Raw genomic sequence first — 21,772 nt, forward strand, 5'->3', positions numbered from 1 at the left:
GAGAGAGTTGGGGTTGTTCAGCCTGGAGAAAAGACTCCAGGAAGACCTTCTAGCAGCCTTTTCAGTACTTAAAAGGGGGACCTAGAGGAAAGATCGGGAAGGAGTCAGGTAGCATAGTGATAGGACAAGGGATAACAGTTTTAAACCAGCTTCTTATTTGGTCTTCCGCTTGTTTTAATCTTCACATATAGCAAGCAACATTTGAAAGAAAGATGTTAGAGCTCAGGACTTGTGCCACAAAATAGATCATTCGATAGAGATTTTAGTGACTTCAAAAGTGAAAGGGGTTTGTTTTCTAATACTGATTTACATTATTTAGCTGGAAAAAATCCCATCCAAATCCCATTACTGAAGCACGTATTGAAAAAGAGGTCTGAATTTCTAGGGAGAATGTTCCCCAGAAATATCATTAGAGAGTGAAGCTTTGCCATAACTATTAAATTTATTTACAGGTTCAAATGTTTTATAATACCTTAGTTTACATAGTAGGGAAGTCTGTATTACATTTTGTAGCAATATACAGTGATAAATAAAAGGAAAAAAAACAATGCTCATAATTAAATTTAACCTTTATTATTCCAAAAACAGATGCCAAATATGCAGTATATTTCTGTTTCCATTGGCATGTTTCTAAAATACATGTACAACTGTAACTAGTCAGCCTAGGCATTTGGTATACTGTTTTATAATGTTTGGAAGTTCTCCCACGCTGCACGGGGATGTCACTACACTAGCTGACAATGGAAAAATAAGCAAATAGAAAGTTATCCTAGTTTTGAAAGAAAAAAAAACACGTGATCTTACTGGAAAACTAGGCTATAATCAAGCATTACACCCAGAAAATTCTAAAATATGTTAACTCTAGTTTTAAATGTAGTTACCAATTTCCATTCACACTTATTGGCACCGGCCCAACTATTTTCATCTCCAACTATGTTAACCTTCAACATTAACGTAATAATAAAGGCCTTCTCTGCAACAGAAGTTTATATTCCCAGGAGTCTACAACTAATTGTACAGAAAGATTATGATAAAGTTGTGTTACTCCTAAAAACCAGTTCCATGGGATCAGAAGAATACTGCCATATAATTGCTAGCAATCACTTCTACTTGATTGGAAACTGGTTTTTATTATGAGCCTAGGATTTCCAGAAGTTTCTTGTAATGGTTGGAAAAGAAGTTTTATTTCCCTAGTTCTATTGAACAGGACTGGGAATGTTATTTGAAACACATGCTTCAAACATTTTCTGAACTACATTTTAGTGAGCAATATTGTCCTCTTTGAAGAAATTCTTTGTTGGATTATCAAACGCTCATACATAGTATTAGCAGAAACTAATTCTGTAGAATCTCCAGCAGTATAAAAGCATTGTTATCAAATCAGATCCATCTACTGCAGTAATAAAAATTTTTAAAGAATCTCGTCAGCAGCACATCAGAGGTTACAGGTATTTCTCTTATCCCTGCCATGGTTCTGCCCAAAACATGGTCCAAAGAGGTTTAGACATGTTTAGCCTGTTATTGGTTTTGCATCAAAATTCCTCTCCCAGACGTGTGTATTCTAACCCCAAGAGCACTGAGAAGACAATCACTAATATTTTAGTCTAACACGGAAATCTCATAATTCCCTTTAATAGAGATGCACTCTGTAGCTGCTTCACTTATACGGATATTTTGTTACATTTTTAAATAAGTTTTCTTTAAAAGTGATCTCTAACCTCAAAACAGATTACGAGCATTAGACTTCATACTACTGATTTACTTGTCAATTTGTCACTACCCATAAAACATTCCCTATTATATTACGGGGTTTCATTTCAAACGCACCTGCTATGGTGTGACCCAGGAACCTATGCCAAAACACACCAGTACATCTGCACGTTTTTCTTCTCAGCTTCAACACGATTGACGAAACCAAAACCCTGAATTCAACCCTGAGATTTATCTTTCTGAATAACTTCTTGTGGGAAGAGTAGATGGAGCAGAAGATGAGGAACCTGTTTTATTTTTGTGTCTTATTCTGATGAGACACAATAGATAAGTAACAGAAGCTCACAAGAGACAGAAGAATCTTACCGTGTCACTAATGCCATACACACATCAGGAAGGGAAAAAAAAGCTATGCTGCTTAAGACTACTGCATTGCTAGATGTACATTCTTCAGATTATCAGTTACTGTATCACACAAGTCATCATCTTACTTCTAGTTTTTTTCCCTCCAGAACAATTTGGATCTCTTTGGCATCCAAAGTCTCATATTTCAGTAAAGCTTCTGCTAAATTCTTGTGTTCTTTTGCATGAATCTTCAAGATGTTCTTTGCTCGCTCATATGAGTCCTGATATTAAAAAAAAAAAAAAAAAGGAAGGTAAAAGACGGTTATAAAACTTTAGAACAAAAGTAACAGGAATATTCTATTTAAAAAGTTGTTTCTGGGTGAATACAGCTCGTGTTTAAAGTTGTGCCTTACATAGCACAGCTAGCACAGCCCCTATCCCACAAAGACTTAAAACCTAGCTGCCATAATTGCTCAAGAAAATGTAGCTGTATGCCACCTTTGCGTTTTGCAAAAGTTACAACTGAAAATAAAATCCAGAGACGAGTCTGAGTATTTTTCCATACGTCATAGAGACTTACAAGATCTGAAAAGGTGCTTATTAAATATATTAAATGTTACATTATGGACAGTGTTACAGCATTCAAGAAATATTCCCTCAAAGCCTAAAGTTTTCAGAAGGTTATCAAACTCTCCAAGTATGATGTACTTTTACAAAGCTGAAAGGTACCCTTGTTGTTAAGATAACTTCTTGTTATCAGTTGCTTCAAGTAGAAATACACTGGCAGCATAATTAGCTTCAATTTTAACTTTTAGTTCTACACAGACAGACCAAGTCAGTTCAGAAACAGCTTCAGCAAAAAAGTTTTAATGGTTTAGATGTTATCGGATATAAATAATTCTCCCACCTGTACCAAACTAGTTCCAAATACCAGAACAGAGATCTGGAAGTTCCAAGATAACTAAATGATATAAACTTCCCTAAACATCTGATTCTGATGCCTGCGAGGAACAGGATACCCGACCAGATGACTCTCTGATCTGAACTAATATGGCCATTTCTCTGTTTTTACACAAAATGATTTAGCTGCAAGTTATGAAATGTGGGAGGAAAAGACAACATTCACATCTGTTCTGAAAAAAAAAAAAGTGTTATTTTTTTTCCTGTGAATTAAACAGGCAAAATACAAATCCTTGCGTTTACACAAGAGGAAGTGCTAAGGAACATACTAAGAACCCAACACCATCAACTTGTTATCCACTGCTCCTGCATTACAATTTATAAAAAGTTTTGATACGAAGAGATTCAAAGTTGCAGCTACATTAAATACTTGGGAATTACTTTCAACCACCTATGTTTTCTCACTGGTACACATTACAAATTCAGTAATCAAGTGAGCTGATGCTCAAGTCATTTCAAAAGAAATGTGTTAGAGTGAAGGGGAGAATCTTACCCGCAGAAGTGTTCTTACTTCCTGTTCAATTGCAGACTGAGTTTCAGGGCTAACTTTTCCGGTGTCAGTATAGGTCATAACACCAAGCTAAACAAACAAACAAAAAATCTTTTTGCCACTATTGCAATATAACACAAAATACTCTGTAAGAGCTTCAGCACCCATTTCTTATACATGCAAACAAATAAAATAATGTTTACTGAAGCGTTTGAAACAGAATCAGCAAAACAAGAAGCATATTCATGAACTGCATAGTCACCGCAGAGTTCTATTTCCATAGGTCATAGTACAGAAACTTAAGTGTTTTCTTATTTAAAAAGAAAATCAAAAAGAAAGCAAGAACTTCAGACTACTAGCACTTAACAGCCAATAATGATAACTAAAAAGGTTTCTTAAGAAGTATACAAAACTCAGCATTCGCCTTCCCCCTGCCCTACAGGTTCAGAGTATCCTCAATTCCAAAACGTTTGGGTTTAGATTTTTTTTTTTCCTGTAGACTTTAGAAAGTTTCAAGGTTGTTTTGAGGTGAAGATCTTGCAAGCTGATTTTTAAACTGTCAAATGGACAGCTTTTCTCATTGAGTTCTCTATAGCAGGGCCAATCACAAGGCCTGAACAATCTTCTTTTTCAGCAGAACTACTTTGCCTCTCATCACCGACAGCCAGTTCCAGAACATTTCTGTGTCCCCTATCAGTATTTACGAAGTGATGACACGCTACCTTCTCACTCATTCCAAATCTAGTCACCATCAGTTTTGCAATTTTAGTAGCATTGTCGAAATCACTGGAAGCACCTAGAGAGCAAATAAATTTAAGTTAATTACTGACACCAAGTTAAACACTTCTGCCCATAAGCTCTGATCAGAGATTCTAACTACTGATCAGCTGACCTGTTGTGATGTGATCACTTCCAAATATGAGCTCTTCTGCTACTCTTCCTCCCATGCAGACATCCATCTGTGCAAGCAACTGAGATCTAGTTTCACTCCATCGGTCATTTTCTGGGAGCAGAGATACCTGGAAGATACAGAACCATGGTCACGAAACAAACAGAAGAAATACTGAAATAATCTGAAAAGTATTCTTGTTCAAATCCAAAGAGGATATAAATGCAATAACATGAATGCCCTGGGCTGCCTACTAGGCTATGCACTCATCAGGTTTGCTTGCGAGGTGCTTGGTCTACCAGGTGAAATAGCTTCCTTTGGGCCATGATCATCGCATAAAATTAAGCTACTTAAACCTAACACCATAAGCTTACAAGTAGGACCAGAAACAGAACAATCTATTCTATCCATTTCTCCTTATTCCCCACATTTGGGTTAAGCACAAATTAACTTCTTGCCTGGAGGATTCAGAGCAGTGGTTTTCTTTATCTGAATCCATTAACTTTCATAAAGTTCAGAAGAAACCGATATATTGAAAACAAGTTTCTCTATCCTGACAGTAGCTACCAAGTACTTGGACAGAAAGTTAAAAATATCTATGCTAGAAAGAAGGTAACCAATTAGGTTTAGAAAAAGTCACATAGGACAAAGAACAACTTGATAAAGTATGTTTGTATTAAAAATACAGGTGAGCAGTGCTGCTACTTTTGGGTCCTTTGAAGAATGTCTGAAGTCTTGCTCTTGAGTGCTGTTTTATCTGCAGCAGAATCAAACATTTCTTTCCTTGTATATTTGAGTTATTATATAAGCAAATGTGATCGTATTTCAAAAAATGAAGAGAGACTTGTATCACACAGAAAAGAAAGCCAGCTTTCCAAGAGATTGCCTAAACTGAAAATTTCAATATATCCCAACATGCATTACAACCTAAGTACAACAACAACATTGTTGACAGATTTCTCAACAACACTTAACAGCACACCAACAATAAATTCTAGAAATACCCACATGTCCGAGTGTTGTTCCTCGTGTCATGATCGTAGCCTTGTTGATTGGCATTGCATCCTTAGTATAATAAGCAATGATAGCATGGCCAGACTCGTGGTAAGCAGTGATGGTTTTATTTTTCTCATCAATTTCTACACTTCTACGTTCAGGCCCTTAAAGGAAGGAAACAAACTCATTCGTACAGCTGACCACGATGATACAGAGATTATACATACTCAAGAGTACAAAGTAGCTGTGGAACAGCATGCAAGCAAAATTTAAATCCTACTTGTAAACATTTTGCACTTAATAAGTGTTAGTTAATGTCTAAAATAGACCTAACTATACGCTGCAGTCTAGCTCCTTTTAAAGGAGTATATCAAAATGAATCTGGGTATCTGAGGAAATCCCGTTTCCTTTCTCAAGCATGAACAGACCAGATTTTGGTCTGTACGCTGCAGATGTTCCAAGTTTTGCATTACCACATGGCAACTTAGTTGAATCTAGCTCTGGATTTCTGGTCATCTATTCTCCTCCACTTATTCCTAACAGAGGAGTAGGAGGAAATCAAACTCACGTCTTGCCTCTAGGCTCACATACAACATGCATCATTTTTGACAGAGTATCAAACAAGCCTTAATGAATGTCTTTAATACTAGCTTTAACATACTAATTAGTCTCAGGTCTCAAATGCTATTCAGAATTAACTACACAGAAGATTATTTATAAAAACAACACCAAAAACCTCTCTTCTTCTGTAAAGTTTTAATCACACAAAAAACTGCTGTAACGTATTTATGTCTTTTGTATATAAAAATCCTACCCATTAGAATTTTGTCCTTGGAGAATTCTAATTCTTTCATGGTTACCATATCTTTTCCATCAACAGCTGCCTTTAAGGCAGCTTGATTTACAAGATTCTCAAGCTCTGCTCCAGAAAATCCTACTGTGCCTCGTGCAATTATTTCTGGATCAACAGCTGTGGGGAAAAAGAAAAAGTCATTAGGGTCCATATTGTTCCTGAAAAAATCTTGTATCATGAACAAGGAATGATCAAATTCTGAACGAGAATCATTATTTTAAGAACTGTCTGTTTAAACAACAACTTTCAGCTTTAGAAGAAATGAAGTGTAATGCTTAAGCCACTATGACCCTGTTGGGGGCTGGAAAGAAACCCTGCCTCAGAAAATTGTCATAACACAACGTACTAGACATTTCTTGTGTTTTTTCTAAAATACATAGTAAAGACACTACTGCTATTGAAATAAAGGACTAAATACATCAGTGGGTTGATCAAGTATGAACAGTTATATAAAAAGATAATTACAATAGTGTATTTACTTACATTGATCATACTTTATTTTATTTAGGTACCACTTCAGAATTTCTGTACGACCTCTTACATCAGGCTTGGGAACAGTAACTTGCATGTCAAAGCGACCAGGACGTATTAAAGCACTAAAGGAAAAAGATAATTTAATATATTGTCTTTAAAAAGTCACAGTAAACTGTTACTAATAGATATGAGGAAGACAAATCCATCTGATCTTTCTAAAGACATCTATATAGACCATGTCTGGTGCGCAGATGCAAAGAATGCATTTTCCTTATTTGTATCTATAAAGTCAGATGAAAGTTTTATTACCAACCAATTTTAAGTGGTTTTGCATTTGTAAATAAGGTAAACTACTATTGTCAGCAACTACTAAAACGCATGGTAAACAAGGAATGTAACCAATCAATTTAAGTAGAAAAACTTGCAGAAGTTTTAGATATTTAGAAGCAGGTCGCCTATTTCTTGAGATTTAATTTGACCTTTTAAGCATCAATATATAAATTTTTCAAGGGAAAACAAATCTCCAGCTGTAACACTAATTCTTGAAAATTGTCGTGGGGTGGGTTTTTTCTGTGGTTTTTTTTTCATATACATACCATAAAAATGATCAATGCATTATACTCACTTATCTAATGCTTCAGGGAAGTTTGTTGCACCAATAATAACAACACCTTCATTAGGTTTAAACCTGTATGAAAAAAGGCCAAGAATGTGTTTTTATACAGAATGAATTACAAATACTAGAAAGTTGTCACAGATCATTTTAAATGTATATCCTTGAAAGTGTTTTTAAAAGTTATGAAAAAAATCAATGCTGTCAAAGAAGAAAAATTCATGCAAATATTCAAAATACCAGTGAGCACCTTCTATGCCCTCAGAATCCAGATATTTACCCATCCATTTCAGCAAGAAGTTGATTAATGGTCTGTCTTGAATATGGATGCATCGGAGACTCAATTCTCTTCCCACCAACGGAGTCCAACTCATCAATAAATATAACACATGGTGCATTTGCTTTTGCTTCCCCTGACAAAAGAAAAATAGCTGAAAGACACTTCAACCACACAAAGCAGCAGAAAGTGTATGATGTAATTTAGGATTCTTGTATCTCTATTACTCTTGCATTATGAAGTGTTATAGCATCACCAGAGCTGTCCCAGTTTTAGCCTCCCAGAATGAAATATATTTTTGAAATGAAGCAATGCAAAGAAGCAAGTTCTTCATCTCTGTATCAGCTTGTATATTCTTATGGTACAAAAAAATTCCTAGTGCAGTAGATTAACAAAGTCATCCTATCTTCTATCAACTCATACAACAGTTTATTTCATAGGCTCAGGTACAAAACATGAACCTATTAAATAAAAATAACGTGAAATGCTATGGGTCTTATTTTTAACTAACTTATTTTAATAGAGCATGCTTGTTATCTGACAGTTAAAAACACCACCCTCAAGCTTACCAGCATTAACAAAATAAAAAAGCAATTGTAAACTTTAAGATGACAGACTTGTACATTCACACCAGGATGCAATTCATCTCATCCAGCTAGACACATCTGTAATAGTAATTACAGATCTTTAATCAACAGAAAGACAAGCACATTTTAAGGTGCAACACATCCACTACATTTTGTTCCCCTTCCAGATGAAGAAAGCCACATTTCTTCTACAAATGCAAACCACCTTCTACGTTATCTGTGCCTGACACTCAGTCCTAAACATAAAGGAAGTTGGACTCTCCGCCAACACCCTTTGTGTTATTACTTATTTGAACATTTAAAACAGAAAACCTGCTTAGGTTGATAGTTTGCACAGGAGAGACAACTAAATTTTATTATAAAGCCCTTTATTCTGGGCCTGTTGATGGGAGTGCAAAAGGAAACCTGAGGTGAGTGCTACACTGTGATGCTATATTACAGCTCTAATTCAGAAAAAAAGAGACAATATAAAAATGAGGGGAATACCTGAAATGGTTAGCACTATTTTTATCTTAAATTTTATATTTACTTTCAATTTACAGTGATTTACATTTTACAATAGCTAAATGACAAATTAAAAAAATCCGTTTGGTTTATAGAACATTACAGCTCTGATTAAATAACTTTTATTCTCATCCAGTGTATTGTAAGTTATAGTTTTTGCTACAATTGCATTCTGTCCACCAGCAAGTTTCTACAGTTAGTTGCTGCTCATGGAAATCTAAGTCACGTACACACTGACTACTTAATCTTGCATGTTAAAAGATTTCAAAACCACAAATACTTAACGTACTAAATAGACTCCGGATGCGACTAGCTCCTACACCAACAAACATCTCATCAAACTCTGACCCAGATGCGTAATAAAATGGAACATCAGCTTCACCAGCTACAGCTCGGGCAAGAAGAGTTTTGCCAGTTCCAGGTGGTCCAACTAACAAAATACCTAAAAGAAAATAAGTAAGAGAAAAAAGTCACCAACACGTTAAAAACACCAAAACCACACAGTCTTATTATACAGGTATGGGTCTTCCATGCATTAAAAGAAATTTACATTTGCTTCAGAAAACTTAACATCCTGTTTCAGGTACTGCTCATTACTTGCAGTTTGAAGTAGTTTCCTTTAAAAGATCTAGATATATTCTGAACCACATTTAAACAGTGACAAAAAAGGCTTGTAAGACTATTAAATAAAAGCAGAAACCAGAATTATTCCACAAAGTTACCACTGAGTTTAGCAGCTGAATCCCTAATAGTCTCTTCTTCATATTGGATGTTTATCAAGATAACACAAGTCTAACAAAAATATAAGAAAGTGTTTGGTCTATTAACAGAAAGGAAAGGAAGAAGTCATTCCTGTCTGCGACCTGACCTGGGATTGTATATCACAACGCTGTGGTTTGTCAGATTTTTAAGCACATGAGAAAAATCAATTATGGATAATCATGTACATTTTTTTTAAACATTAAAAGGTTATCATTAAGAAATGGGGGTGGGGGGTGGAATTTGTCAGATTCTTTTTTCAAGATTAATTAACTTGAAGATTTTTGGAGAATTTTTTTGCATTATCTTGGGTGAGTATTTATATTAATTTTATGTTATATATATATACACTTCTCAAATGAGAAAACAGAATTAAAAAATTTGGTCACAGGAAACTATTAACTTTAAAAAAAGGTATCCTTCTATGGACACTAAAAGAAAAAGAAGAGACCTAGAAGAGACCTTGGGCCACATCAAGTTCTATTCCAAAATATATCAATACCAGTTATACATAAATTTATCAGTAAATATTTTTGAAATCCTATGTGTGCTCAGTGACATGTCAGATATCTCCAATCCTCTGTAAGAGTGGTGACCAATTTTTACACATAGGGAAACTGACAGTAAGACAGGAAGCATGCAACATAACTGCCTTAAACAAAGAAAGCACCTCATTTAAGAGTATCCTCAAAGAAACTTTCACAACACTCTTTGAGGAGGCATTTGTTCCTCAAATACTTTAAACAAGTAAGGAAATCTACTACCACTAACATTTTTTTACTATTTACTAAATTAAATAAATACGTTTAAATGTTTAATAATTTATTTAAACATTATTTTACTATTTATTTTTCCCCAAATATAAAGTAAATGAAACAGTGGTATTTATTATCATCTTGGTCATGCGCTTTTTTGATTCCCCAAAGGAAAAAAATGTTCAGAGATAAGGCTGTAAATTAGTCATTCAACATAGAACAAACATAGCCATGGCTACATATGGTTTTCACATCTGCTGAACAGTGGTTCTTACCTTTTGGAAGTTTACCTCCTAGTACGGTAAATTTATGTGGGTTTTTCAGGAATTCTACAACTTCCTGCAATTCTTGTTTAGCTTCTTCAACCTACATATTAAAAACATGCCAAGAAATATCAATAAGCATTTATAAAATATTCCATCTTTTTTGTAAATAACCTTTGTATTAAAGACTTAGACAAGTTTATTTGAACAAAAATACATAGCAGAAAGAGGAGATAAAACTGTATCACAATTTGTGTTGATACGAAGTGTCTATAAGTTAACCTATTTCCTACAACCCTTTACATGACTAATAAACTGAAGGAATAACTGAACAGCTCAAGACCAGATCTGACCAACAAGATAAATATGGAATCAAAAGTCCTATGTCAGGATCTTAGACTAGTTAAAAAGACAAAGCTATGTATTTATCTAAGGGGAAGGTCCTCATTTTGCTACCAACAGCAAAAGAACAGTTGAACAGAAATAAACATGAACCTACGTACTTATGGCTTGACTTTCAAAATTCAACTTATTTGCTATTCTAGCCTTCAAAAATTTAACAAGTTGAGAGTGAGCCTTTTTCAAAGTATTAAATGCCTCAAAGATATAAAATAATATAAGAGTACTTAAAACCTCCCTGGTGTTGAGTAATCAAAATATACATAAGGCTTCTTTCTCAAGCATTCAGGGTTAAGTATGTGAAAACGCAATTACCAGGTTTTAAAACTGAACTGGTTTTCTTTCAAGTACAAAACAAACGCAAAAAGTCAAAGAAAACTACAGGTTATGCCTTAGAGAAAAGTCGGTATATAGTTCTGCTTCGATTCAAACACCTTGAGAAAACTTGGGGGCAGGGAGAAAAGCAAAGCAATCAAGTCAGTTACTCATGATTGCACTGCTTCTCTACTTCACAAAAATGGCAAATGTTATTCTATCATTCATATCTTTGTTCATTTCAGTTTTAAGATTTCAGGCATATCCAAATATGAGATATCTGTCTTTTAAAACAGTTCATAAAAAGAAGTTCCTTTAACAGAGTAAGGCATTCTTCAGGCTCACGAAGACGATTCAAAAAGAATTCTCACACAATTAACTTTTGAACTTACCCCTTTCACATGCTCAAAGGTAACATTTTTCAGCTGGATTGGATCAACTGCTGCATCAAAGATACTTGATGTTCGAAAGCGTACTAATAGCAAACAGCAGAAGAGGAAGAGCAAAATACACACATGAAGTCATTTTGTTCCAAGACTGTACTTTGTACTTGAATGCATATGTTAAGCCTCCACCTTTATACCTGGCCTTTTAAAAAGCAATGTTTCCATTTACAAATGTAAGCAAGAATAAAATATATTTAAAAAAAATTCTTTAAATTATTTTCAGTTAATTCAGTGATAAATGCTTTTAGGTCATTTGTAGCGCAGAAAGCTCTGCATCCAGAAACAGGTACACAAAACCAGTTTGCCCTCAATGTTTCTGCACATACCAAAATCTTCTTGAGACCAGATCACAGCTCAACACAAAACTGAAATTCTCCATTTGCATTAACTCAGCCTTTGATCATTCTTGTATTTCCACCAGATTTTTCATGACGGCAATTGGCCATGCAAACACCAACTAGGCTGTGACTACAAATAAAAATCAAACCATTTTGCCTACGCTAACCTAGGTAACACATCATCTAAACTCAAAGACAAATACAATCTGTGAACAATCAGACTTCTCTGTTGGTTCCATACAATTGTTTCATCAAAAGAAAATAACACTAAAAGCTAACTTTGTATTCATAAACATTTTGTAACATTACCATTTAAAAGACTGTAGCCAAAAGCAGCAAACAACTCTTTCATTAGTACACTGAAATGTTATACTAAAACAATCATGTCAAAACACATTTAATTTGAGCTAAGCCCACTGGAAGTACAACACAAGTAAAAGAGCTTAAAAAGAAAGTTAACTTACCAGCATCAGAAAAAGAGCCTTTCCCAGGTAAAAATGAGGAATATATAGCAAGATAAAAACAAAGAACAAAGAGAAAGAAAGAAAGCAAACGTGATCTTCTTAAGGAATCTGCAAAGGAAAACAAAAAGATTTTAAAATAGGCTGGAATAAACCACTTTCTGAATGCAAAAACAAAATACGTGAACTAAAACAACTTACCAAGTGTTTTTTGCAGGAATACCTGTGCTTTCAAAAAGCCCTCTGCAAAACCAGTTTTAAAAGCATCCTGGTGTGCCTCTGGGATGTTTTTTGTTTTCATTAGCGTATCCAAGTTCTCAACATCAATTCTTCGCTTTCTCAGGATAAAGCCCTAAAATGTTTTCCATAACAATGTTAGGGTAAACTCAGTTTTCATATATATATATATATATTTACCTTATTACCTCAACAGCATTGTTGAGGGGGAGAAAAAGCATCTAATTCAGGTGCTGTGGAATTAGACAACAGAGGTGGTAGTTTGAGCATTAAATCACTGTGGTGCCAGCAGGGTCATCCTGATTTTTGCTCTAAGCAGATAATGTTCAGAGCCCCAAACAACAGACATAGCCTAAGACAGCCTTACACACAACTAGCTTTGTATACTGAATTCAGTGGGAGTTATTAGCTTAACCTTTTTCCTTCATGAAATCAACTTCGGTTATTTCCAAACATGAAATATCTTCAAAGTATAGTTTTGATAGAGCTTGGTCACCCTACCGAATTTAAGAGCAACATTGCATGGAACTAGCTCTTGTGTATCTTCATTCATTGTATACCTAGACCATAGATTAAATAAATCATGTATGACTAAAAGAATGGGAAAGTTCAAAGAAATTTTAAAAATAAAATAAGAACACGCTTTAATTAGCCTGACTTCTGTACAACCAATTAGAAGCAAAGAGTGCCTCAGTTAACTTGGTTTTGGTAAGTGCCAGCTACCCCAAGTCTGGAGAGTTAATTGCTAAATTAAGTGTATACAAGTGAGTTTTAAACCCATCAAAACATCCACCTTAAAATTTCTGCATCTTAAAAAGATAGTTGCCACAAATAAGTATATCCTTAAAGCATCAATCACATGCTGAATCACCTAAATAATGTTCTTTTATGTTAAACTAATTGTATTTTTGTTTAAATGAATACTTAATTTGACTCCAAGTTATTTTAAACAAAGCTACAATAACAGAATACAGATAACTTTATTTCTAAATCAGTGTTTTCACATTTAAATTACTACCCTAAAAACTGAAACTATCTTTATAGTCATGACATATGAAGCAAATTGTGTATTAGTAAGAAAAATGGCATGTTGTCATTTAGTTCAAGTTTTAAAGTTAAGAAATTTTTTTTACATTAGTAAAACAGAATACTTTTGGTAAATTGTGGAGATTCATTCAAGAGAAAGAGATGGTCTGAATAAGCCCTGCACAACTGGATAATGCTCCCTGTTTTTACCTTCAAAAGTGAAGGAAGTGAGTTCTTTGTTTCGGCAAATTGTTCAGATGTTGACTGCAAACGTCTTGCTCTTGATCGCAAAGTCTTAAAGCTCCGTGATTGTATGTAAACTTTAAAAACAGAAAGTTCAGAGCTATCCATTACTACTACTACAATAACAGTAATAACCAAAAAAATATGAAATTTCAAAAACTAAATATGAGAAAGACTTTATCCTGATCAAACCAAATATAATCTTCCCAAAATATTCAAGGTAGAAAGAGAACTGCAGACAGCAATCTATCTAAGATGCTTGACCAACAAAAAAAAACACACAGAAAATTGTATGAAGACACTTTTGGATCTAATAAAATAAGCTGTATAAATAAACCAACACATTTTAGTACTGTGTTAGGCAACCTTGAACACTTGTAATCTGAACTGTCAAGTATGCTACTTAATGTTTTAGAATGCATTTTTTCCATAACATTTTTATTGTGAAAATAATCAGGAGCTCACTTTGTGAACTACAGATAATTGGTGAACCCTGTCATCACTGTCTCCAGGAATACAACAGACATACACATGAATTAAATCCAGACATGCTGACAAACACGAAATGTTTGAAAGCTAATCCAGAAGGATGGGAATTGGGAATGAAGATTCATGCTCTAAGAAAAGCTTTGTCTAAAAGCTCAGCTCAGCTAAAAAGATGCCCTGGAGAGAACTAGAACGGCTTAGACCTGTTGTTAGAAACTGACAAAAGAAATGAGACCATTTAAATATAGTGAGTTTATAGCACTATAGGTCATCTTCTATCACAAAGGAAACCTTGTGATGGAGATGTAACCACACAAATCGTGGAAGTCAGGAATCTTTCACTAATGTGTTCTAAGATAATCACCAATGGCAGTCAAACGTTTAATTGTAACTAGGGCTTCTACTATCATAGAACAGTACCACATAAAAGGGATTTCCGGAGGCCATTCTGTCCAACCTCTGCTCCAAAAAGGACAAACTTCAACATCAGATCAGATAGCTCAGAAGACAACCTCTCCAGAGGAACTGTTCCAGAACTTAATCATTCTCATTGTGAAAATTTTCCTACAGGAATTTCCTTTGCTTTTACTTGTAACTGCTGCCTCTTCAAGATGCAAGAGAGAAGGGTAACTAACATGGCTCCACTGGCAAGGAGATCACCTCTTGCTGTCTCTTCTGCTAACTTTAAAACCTTTAAAAACTTCAAAGCCTCAGATCCTTCAGCTTTTCCCATACTTTAAATGTACTACAATCTGCACCCTTCTCGTAGCCCAGCGATGGGGCATCTCTATTTTGTCAGCATCTCTCTCATAACTGTGGGACACAAACCAAACCTAGTAGCCAGACAAAGCCTAGAGCTAAACAGACGACAGTATTTGAACTCCCTGAGCTCCTGATTACGTTCTTGCTAAAGCAGCCCTGCTGTTACCCACCATCATCCAGAAGTGGTTTAAACAAGTCATGAAACACCTTAGAAAGCTAATGCGGATGAATACCAGATTCGACAGATTTGATTCAAAAGTAGCCAGTTCGTCTATCATCTTTTAAAACTATTATCCACAAATATTGACATCTTTGAACAAGATGCTCTAGTAACACCGTGATTACTGACTTAATTCTGGAAATATACTGCTCAAATACAAAAAAATATCTTCACAATTTACAGTGCTAATACCAATTCAAAGGTTCTTTCTGGAAACGTAATATTTTCTGGGTTAGTCCTTTTTAAAACAAAATGAAAAAAAAACTTCCCAGAATAAAAATATGTTATAAAGAAAAAGTACAGTTTACTGTTTCATACCTGGCCAACACCTAAGGTCTGAAGAGAAATTTTGGAGGGGATTAGGATGCCGCCTGTACAAACATGATGAGCGCAAAGCACTAAAGACATCCCCGAAACCTGTAGAAATATAGTATCAAAATGTAAGCACGACCTATGGCAACTGAACATTACTTTTCACACAAGTTATTTTTTCTTTCTTAAATATGAATTTTATTCTAGCACAATCCTTTAAGAACCCGTTAATGAAACAAATTAACCCATTACCAGCCGTCAGACATTAGTCCTCTGCTCTTCCTCCCAACTGCAATACCACATAGGCAGTATCTCAATCAACTACACACTTCTTTTTCTAACACACTTCTGGGGATCTTCATGATGCCCTTACTGCCTGTATTTAAGACTAATCCCAACAAAACATCTTTAAAGAAACACACTTCATTTTTTTCCAGCAATGAAATACTCTACATGGCCAGTTAATAGTCTGTCATCCCGAATTCATTTTTACTTAGTGCTCACGTAGCGTTGCTTCAAACAAAAAATGAATAGCTTTATGTAAACTGGAGATGTTCATGAACGTGTTATGCTAGTAGATAAACAAAATCTGATTTATTCTATTGGTGAAGCAAACGGGTGACAAAATTCATAGCTCAGACTCATCACTAATAGAATATGCACCTGTGCTACAGCTGAGTTTAGACAAATTTAACAACTACCTACTTCAAGTCTGAAATTTAAGAAATTATTCCAAAATATGGGTTCAAATCTCTAAAGATAATTTTTTAAAATCCTATGATTCAACAAGCGCCACTCTAGAGACAGCCTGCACACAATAAACAACATATTACTAGTCTCTTAACTAGACATTTTATTAAACACTTTTGAACTACGAGTTATCTACAGCACTAGAAATTAAACTACAGAAGAACACAGTGTTCACCTTCATAATTTAATTTTATCGATTCTCATTAGCACTTGACTCTAAAACATACCATGTTTATTTTCAAAGAAGGACTCAGCAGAGACGTATGATGTATGCCATGGCGAATAGACTTTGTTTTCTGTATAGTAGCCAGGAAGCAGCCTGTTCACGAGTTCTCTGAACTGGTTAGGTTTCAAATCAGACAATCCCAGATCTCTTAAATTAAATACAGACTGCAAAACAGAGATAAGTGTTCACAATTTACTTAATTTAGATGGGAAAAAATGAGAATAACAAAGTCAATTGTAAAATGTAAGTGCTGCATTGAGCCAAGAAGTTCAGACAAACAACCATTTCTTAAGTTAAGAGAACAATGAAAGGAAACAATTAAAGAACATTTGCTATTGTCAATACAAGGTAACTTTTTCATATGCATACATTGACATTTTCATTAGCAGGGTACATTTATGGCAAGTAAATTTTCTTCCCAATTCACAATTTTAATACCTCCCATGGCTGGAGCAGGCACAGGAAAAAAAATGCTCTTTTCCAACTCATTCTCATACTTATGACAGAGACTAGAGGGTGTGAGGGGGGAGATGTACAAGTAATATCCACTTATTATTTTATTCAAGCGGGCAAAAGACAAAAGCCCACACACCACCTCTTTTTCTTTCCTGCAAAAACTCGGTAGAGCAAATTTAGCAGAAACTTGAAGACCAGATGCTTAGAAACTATACCCAGAGTTCAACCTTAAAAAGCCATAAGGTGGGAAGACACAGTGAAGGGCAAAAGTCTGTACTTATAAGAGTGTAGGAGCTAGGATCTGGAATTCCTTACAGAAAAAAAAAATCAAAAACTACAAAAAAGCAAGAGATAATATGCATCTGCTTCAGTTATGAAAGCAGTGATCTTGATTAAAGTAATTTTAACATTGTATATTTCAGATAGGTATTTTTTTTAAAAACACGTTTATAAGAACGTTTTTCCTGTTGGCTTGGACCATTTAAAGTACCTATTAGCCTCTCGATACAACCTCTGCACTAGATTTAATGTTTTCTTAACCAAGAAGTAACTACATGACAAGCTATTCAAAATGTTTCTGCAGTGAAATTTAATTTGATAGTTAGAACGTTATGGATTATATTTTCATTTTTCCTAAATCATTTTTATGTAAGCTTTACGTTGTTCTACTTTTAAGATGAAACTAGATTCCCAACAAAGAGATTTACATGAAAAACACTTGAATAAGATGTCAAAAGCTGAAGCCATTTTAAAGCAGACTTCTAGATGCATCTACAATATCACCCTATTCAAAGTTTAAGAAAATTTTAAACTATAAACACGGTACTCTGTTTAAAGACCACTTCTACTCAAGAAAAAAGTAGACTTTTAAACACCATTTACACATGGTGTGAAGGAGTAGATCAAACCTTCCTACATCAGCTTAGTAATTGTTTAGAAAATTACTGAAATACTACTGGGGGAGATGGGTGTAAGAAGATTTAAAAAAAAAAAAAAAAGATAAACCCACAGAAAACTCTACAGAAAAATGTTTTCTACGACCCTTCAGATGTTACTACCCCCACATACAGGTTTAACTTCATACTATAGAGACTTCGTGACCTCAGATAATGACTTGCTATTCCATTAGTTCAACTCTATTCGATATTACAACTGCACGTACTGTGTCAATATTTGGTCACTTGAAAGTTGAGCTTAACCTTTACTTAAACTTAGGTTTATTATAGTCTAATGAACTTGTTTTAAGAACTTCTTTTAAAAATAAAGTTCCTATCATTGGTAGCAGTTTTTTAAATTATTGTTTTCATACTTGTGTCATGATAGAAACAAACAAACCAGTACATGATGAATTAAAGAGGAAGAATTACAAGAAAAAAATCTCTTTAATTAAAGATTCTCCTATGGAGTAGACAGACAAATACAAAACTGAATAGATGAAACATGCTTTTAGTTCCATGCAAAAATCCAAGTCTCCTGCTGAAATCGCTTCTTATCACCAGAAGCAAATTTCTAGATTTTGGTAGTTAGTTGTAGAGACTCCATGTTTTTCCTCACAATCATCTTAGTCATAACACTGCAAGAAATTATTTGAAAAAAATAGCAAGATCTAACTACCTTGCACTCTCTGTATTTTCAGCATTAAGAACAAGAGCTGATGTCAAAAGAAAAGCCCGCAAATATGTTATTAATCTACCAGAATCCTCAACAAGTTTTAAGTTTCAGACAGTTTTCTCAAAAGTAGTGATGGAACACTTTCCTAGGACTCAGACTGAAAAGATAATAACAGGTTTATTAACAGAAAAGGTATCTTGTTACTTGCCAGCAAAAAGCATTAAGTGGAAACAGGTCCTCTCCAGCTTTGTAAATCAGTACTAAGATAGGTACTAGCTGCATTTTTTTCCTTATTAATTAAATACAGAATTTTTGTACAATTCTTACTGCCAAAACATTGACTTAAGTTCTGTCGATAAAGTTATATTCTATCTGTTAAGAGTCTGTTGCATTTAGTCCTGTTACATTGTTTTTTAAAATGAGTCAAACATGAAATTCACTTGAACTGGTATTACCGAGATTGAATTCAATTATAAGCAAACCACATTTTCCAAAGGTTTTCAGTACCTCACTGTTCTGAGGATCATGCTCTGACGAGGAGTCCCTCTGGACAGGCTGTAAGGATGCTGTGCTGGCAGTAGTAGTGGAGCTTTTTGGTGAATGAAAGGCATTGATAAGGTGACTCAGAGGAACAGTAGCCTGTGCAAATAAAATAAATTAATGATTTAAGTTTCCTTTAAACAATTTAAACATTATAAACATATTTTCATTCCAAACCACAACTTAGAATTACATATCTTGGATTCTGCCTTTTAACTGAGGATTGCATAATAAACAACATGTTTCTTAGTTTCAACACTACGGTGTTAGCTGACACGTCTAATTATAGAAAAAAAAAGTTCAAGTATGCATGACAAATTAGAAGCTCACAAAACTTGGATGAAGAAAATAAAGGCTACGTTTCCTGTTTTTCAAACACAATAATAGTTTAAAGAAAATAATCACTAGATTTTTCAAATACAGAAGCAGGCACAGATCATCAACATTTAGGTGACACAGAGACTGTCCTCAATTCACATATAAGACAATGTTCAGTTACAAAAAAAAATAACAGACAACCTTTTATGGATTCTTGCTAGAATAGTAAGGAAACAAAATTGCTACTATAATTAATACTTTCCCTTCAGGACTGTCAGGATTATCCCTTGGGATCTCACTTTAGCAACAAAGCTAGGTACCAACCTAGCCTACACAAAGCACACACGTGTATCACAGTTAATTCTGCAGTTCAGCAACACTCAGTGGTCCCAGCAACACCATCTTATGAATAAGTACAGATGCCCAGGTGCACCAGTATCAGGGCTCCTCCTCTAGCAGATGACTCTGTCTGCTGTGAACACAGGGTCCAAGTAATTGCAACACTTCCAAAACGCCCCGGTGTCAGCATGTGTCACTAGGTAACAAGAGTTGGGCTGCAGCTCCTGCTGCTGGAACAGTGCCTTGCAATTCCTGATTAAGCCCCTGCTATGATTACAAAACATATAAAATACCATAGATACGAATACAAAAGAATAAAAAGAACACAGACAAAGCTGCATGACGTGAAAAGTCCCTCAGAATCAGTTGTGCAGAGTAAACTCGGAAGCTGCAGTAAAACTATAAAGCCTGCAAGAGCCAAAGCTAGCACTCTAATGACTCAGAGGCCTTCTCATGTATTTCCCACTACAAAAGTGCAGAGTGACAACTCCTAAGAATTGCATCACGCCTCCTCTCAATTTCAGGGCACCAGCAAAGCAATTAACACGGTCCCCGCATCTGGAAGGAACTATCAAAGCCCACAGCAGAACACTGTAACACGCTAATCCCGCTAGCACAAAGCATAAGGATAAAACACGGGCTCAGACCAAAGCCCGTGCAACCCGCTAGTCCCATCCTACCCACTGACTGATGAAAGATGACTTTCCGGTTGCATCCGGATTCATTTCTGTAACAAATAATTAAAGGACTTTTCCTTCACTACCTCACCACATTTCTAAGCTGTTTCTTTTTAACTTCCACAGCAACCCGTGACAACTAACTGCACAACTTCACTTTAGCTTAACCCCCTTGGTTACACCACAGAAACGAGTCATAAAAAATGAAACCTATAGGTTAGCTCTTCTCTTCTGATTCCACGAGGTGTTACCGTGCCCTCCTCTCCCCTATGCCAAGAGGTTTGTGGGGCCGTTCTCCCCCCGGTATTGAGGGGTCTGTGGGACTTTTCACCCCCCCAAATACCGAGGGATCTGTGGGACCCTTCTCCCCCCCCACACACCGAGGGGTCTGGGGGGGGACCCTTCTCCTCCCCAAGCCACGATTCCCGATGCACCCCCCCACAGCAACACCCGGCGCGGCTCTGCCGCCCCGCAGCCCCCTCAGGCTCCCTCTTCAACCCCCAAAACGACCCGGGCTCCCCCAGCCGATCCCCACAGCCCCTAAACGCCGCCATCCCCGCACCGCGAAGGGGCAGCGCGGCCTGCGGCTACTCTCCGCTATCCCCCCCCCCGTCCCCACCTGAGGCTGCACGGTAGAGAAGGAAAACATCCTCCCGAGGGGCGGCGGCCACCACAAGCCCCCCGTCCTCCTCCCGGCCCCGGCAGCAGGAGGGCCCCGCTCGGCGGCAAAATGGCCGCCCCCTGCCGACGCCGGCAGCGCCCAAGCCCGGAGCGCCCTCGGAAGCGGCTGCGGATGGAAAAGCTTCCGGAGGCGCTCCGCTTGCCTCACAAGCGGGCCGCCCAGCAACCGGCCCGTTCCCCCCACGTCTCCCGGTGGCGCCGCCGGCGTCATCTAAAGCCCAAATAACAGGTGGCTGGTCAAACAACGGTTACAGCGTGGAGCTGGGTTAAACGCTGGCTCCAGGCTGCAGTCGTATGTGCCCAGAGCAGGATGTGCTTGGAGGGTTGCTTATGAGGGCGGCAGCAGCGGACGTAGCCCCTAGACACGGAGCAAAATCATAGACTCATTAAGGTGGGAAAAGACCTCCAAAACCATCTGGTCCAACCATCTCCCTACCACCAATGTCACCCCTAA

The 21,772-nt window shown here is 36.3% G+C and overlaps 1 protein-coding gene across 1 annotated transcript; it reads right to left on the reverse strand.

Annotated features, from left to right (window-relative positions):
• Positions 1–551: 551 nt before the first annotated feature.
• YME1L1 (YME1 like 1 ATPase) lies at positions 552–21,472 on the reverse strand. Its single transcript, XM_040546365.1, has 19 exons — positions 21,257–21,472; positions 19,271–19,402; positions 16,698–16,860; positions 15,727–15,825; positions 13,908–14,017; positions 12,636–12,786; positions 12,438–12,545; positions 11,582–11,664; positions 10,488–10,578; positions 8,988–9,140; positions 7,611–7,743; positions 7,343–7,405; positions 6,727–6,839; positions 6,205–6,360; positions 5,403–5,554; positions 4,398–4,524; positions 4,228–4,301; positions 3,509–3,595; positions 552–2,336 (listed from the first exon to the last, which is right to left on the reverse strand). The coding sequence occupies exons 1-19, from the start codon at positions 21,284–21,286 to the stop codon at positions 2,193–2,195; spliced, it is 2,169 nt and encodes a 722-aa protein (XP_040402299.1). The 5' UTR covers positions 21,287–21,472; the 3' UTR covers positions 552–2,192.
• Positions 21,473–21,772: the final 300 nt, after the last annotated feature.

The sequence above is a fragment of the Cygnus olor genome, chromosome 2, assembly GCF_009769625.2.
Source record: "Cygnus olor isolate bCygOlo1 chromosome 2, bCygOlo1.pri.v2, whole genome shotgun sequence".
Classification (NCBI taxonomy): domain Eukaryota; kingdom Metazoa; phylum Chordata; class Aves; order Anseriformes; family Anatidae; genus Cygnus; species Cygnus olor.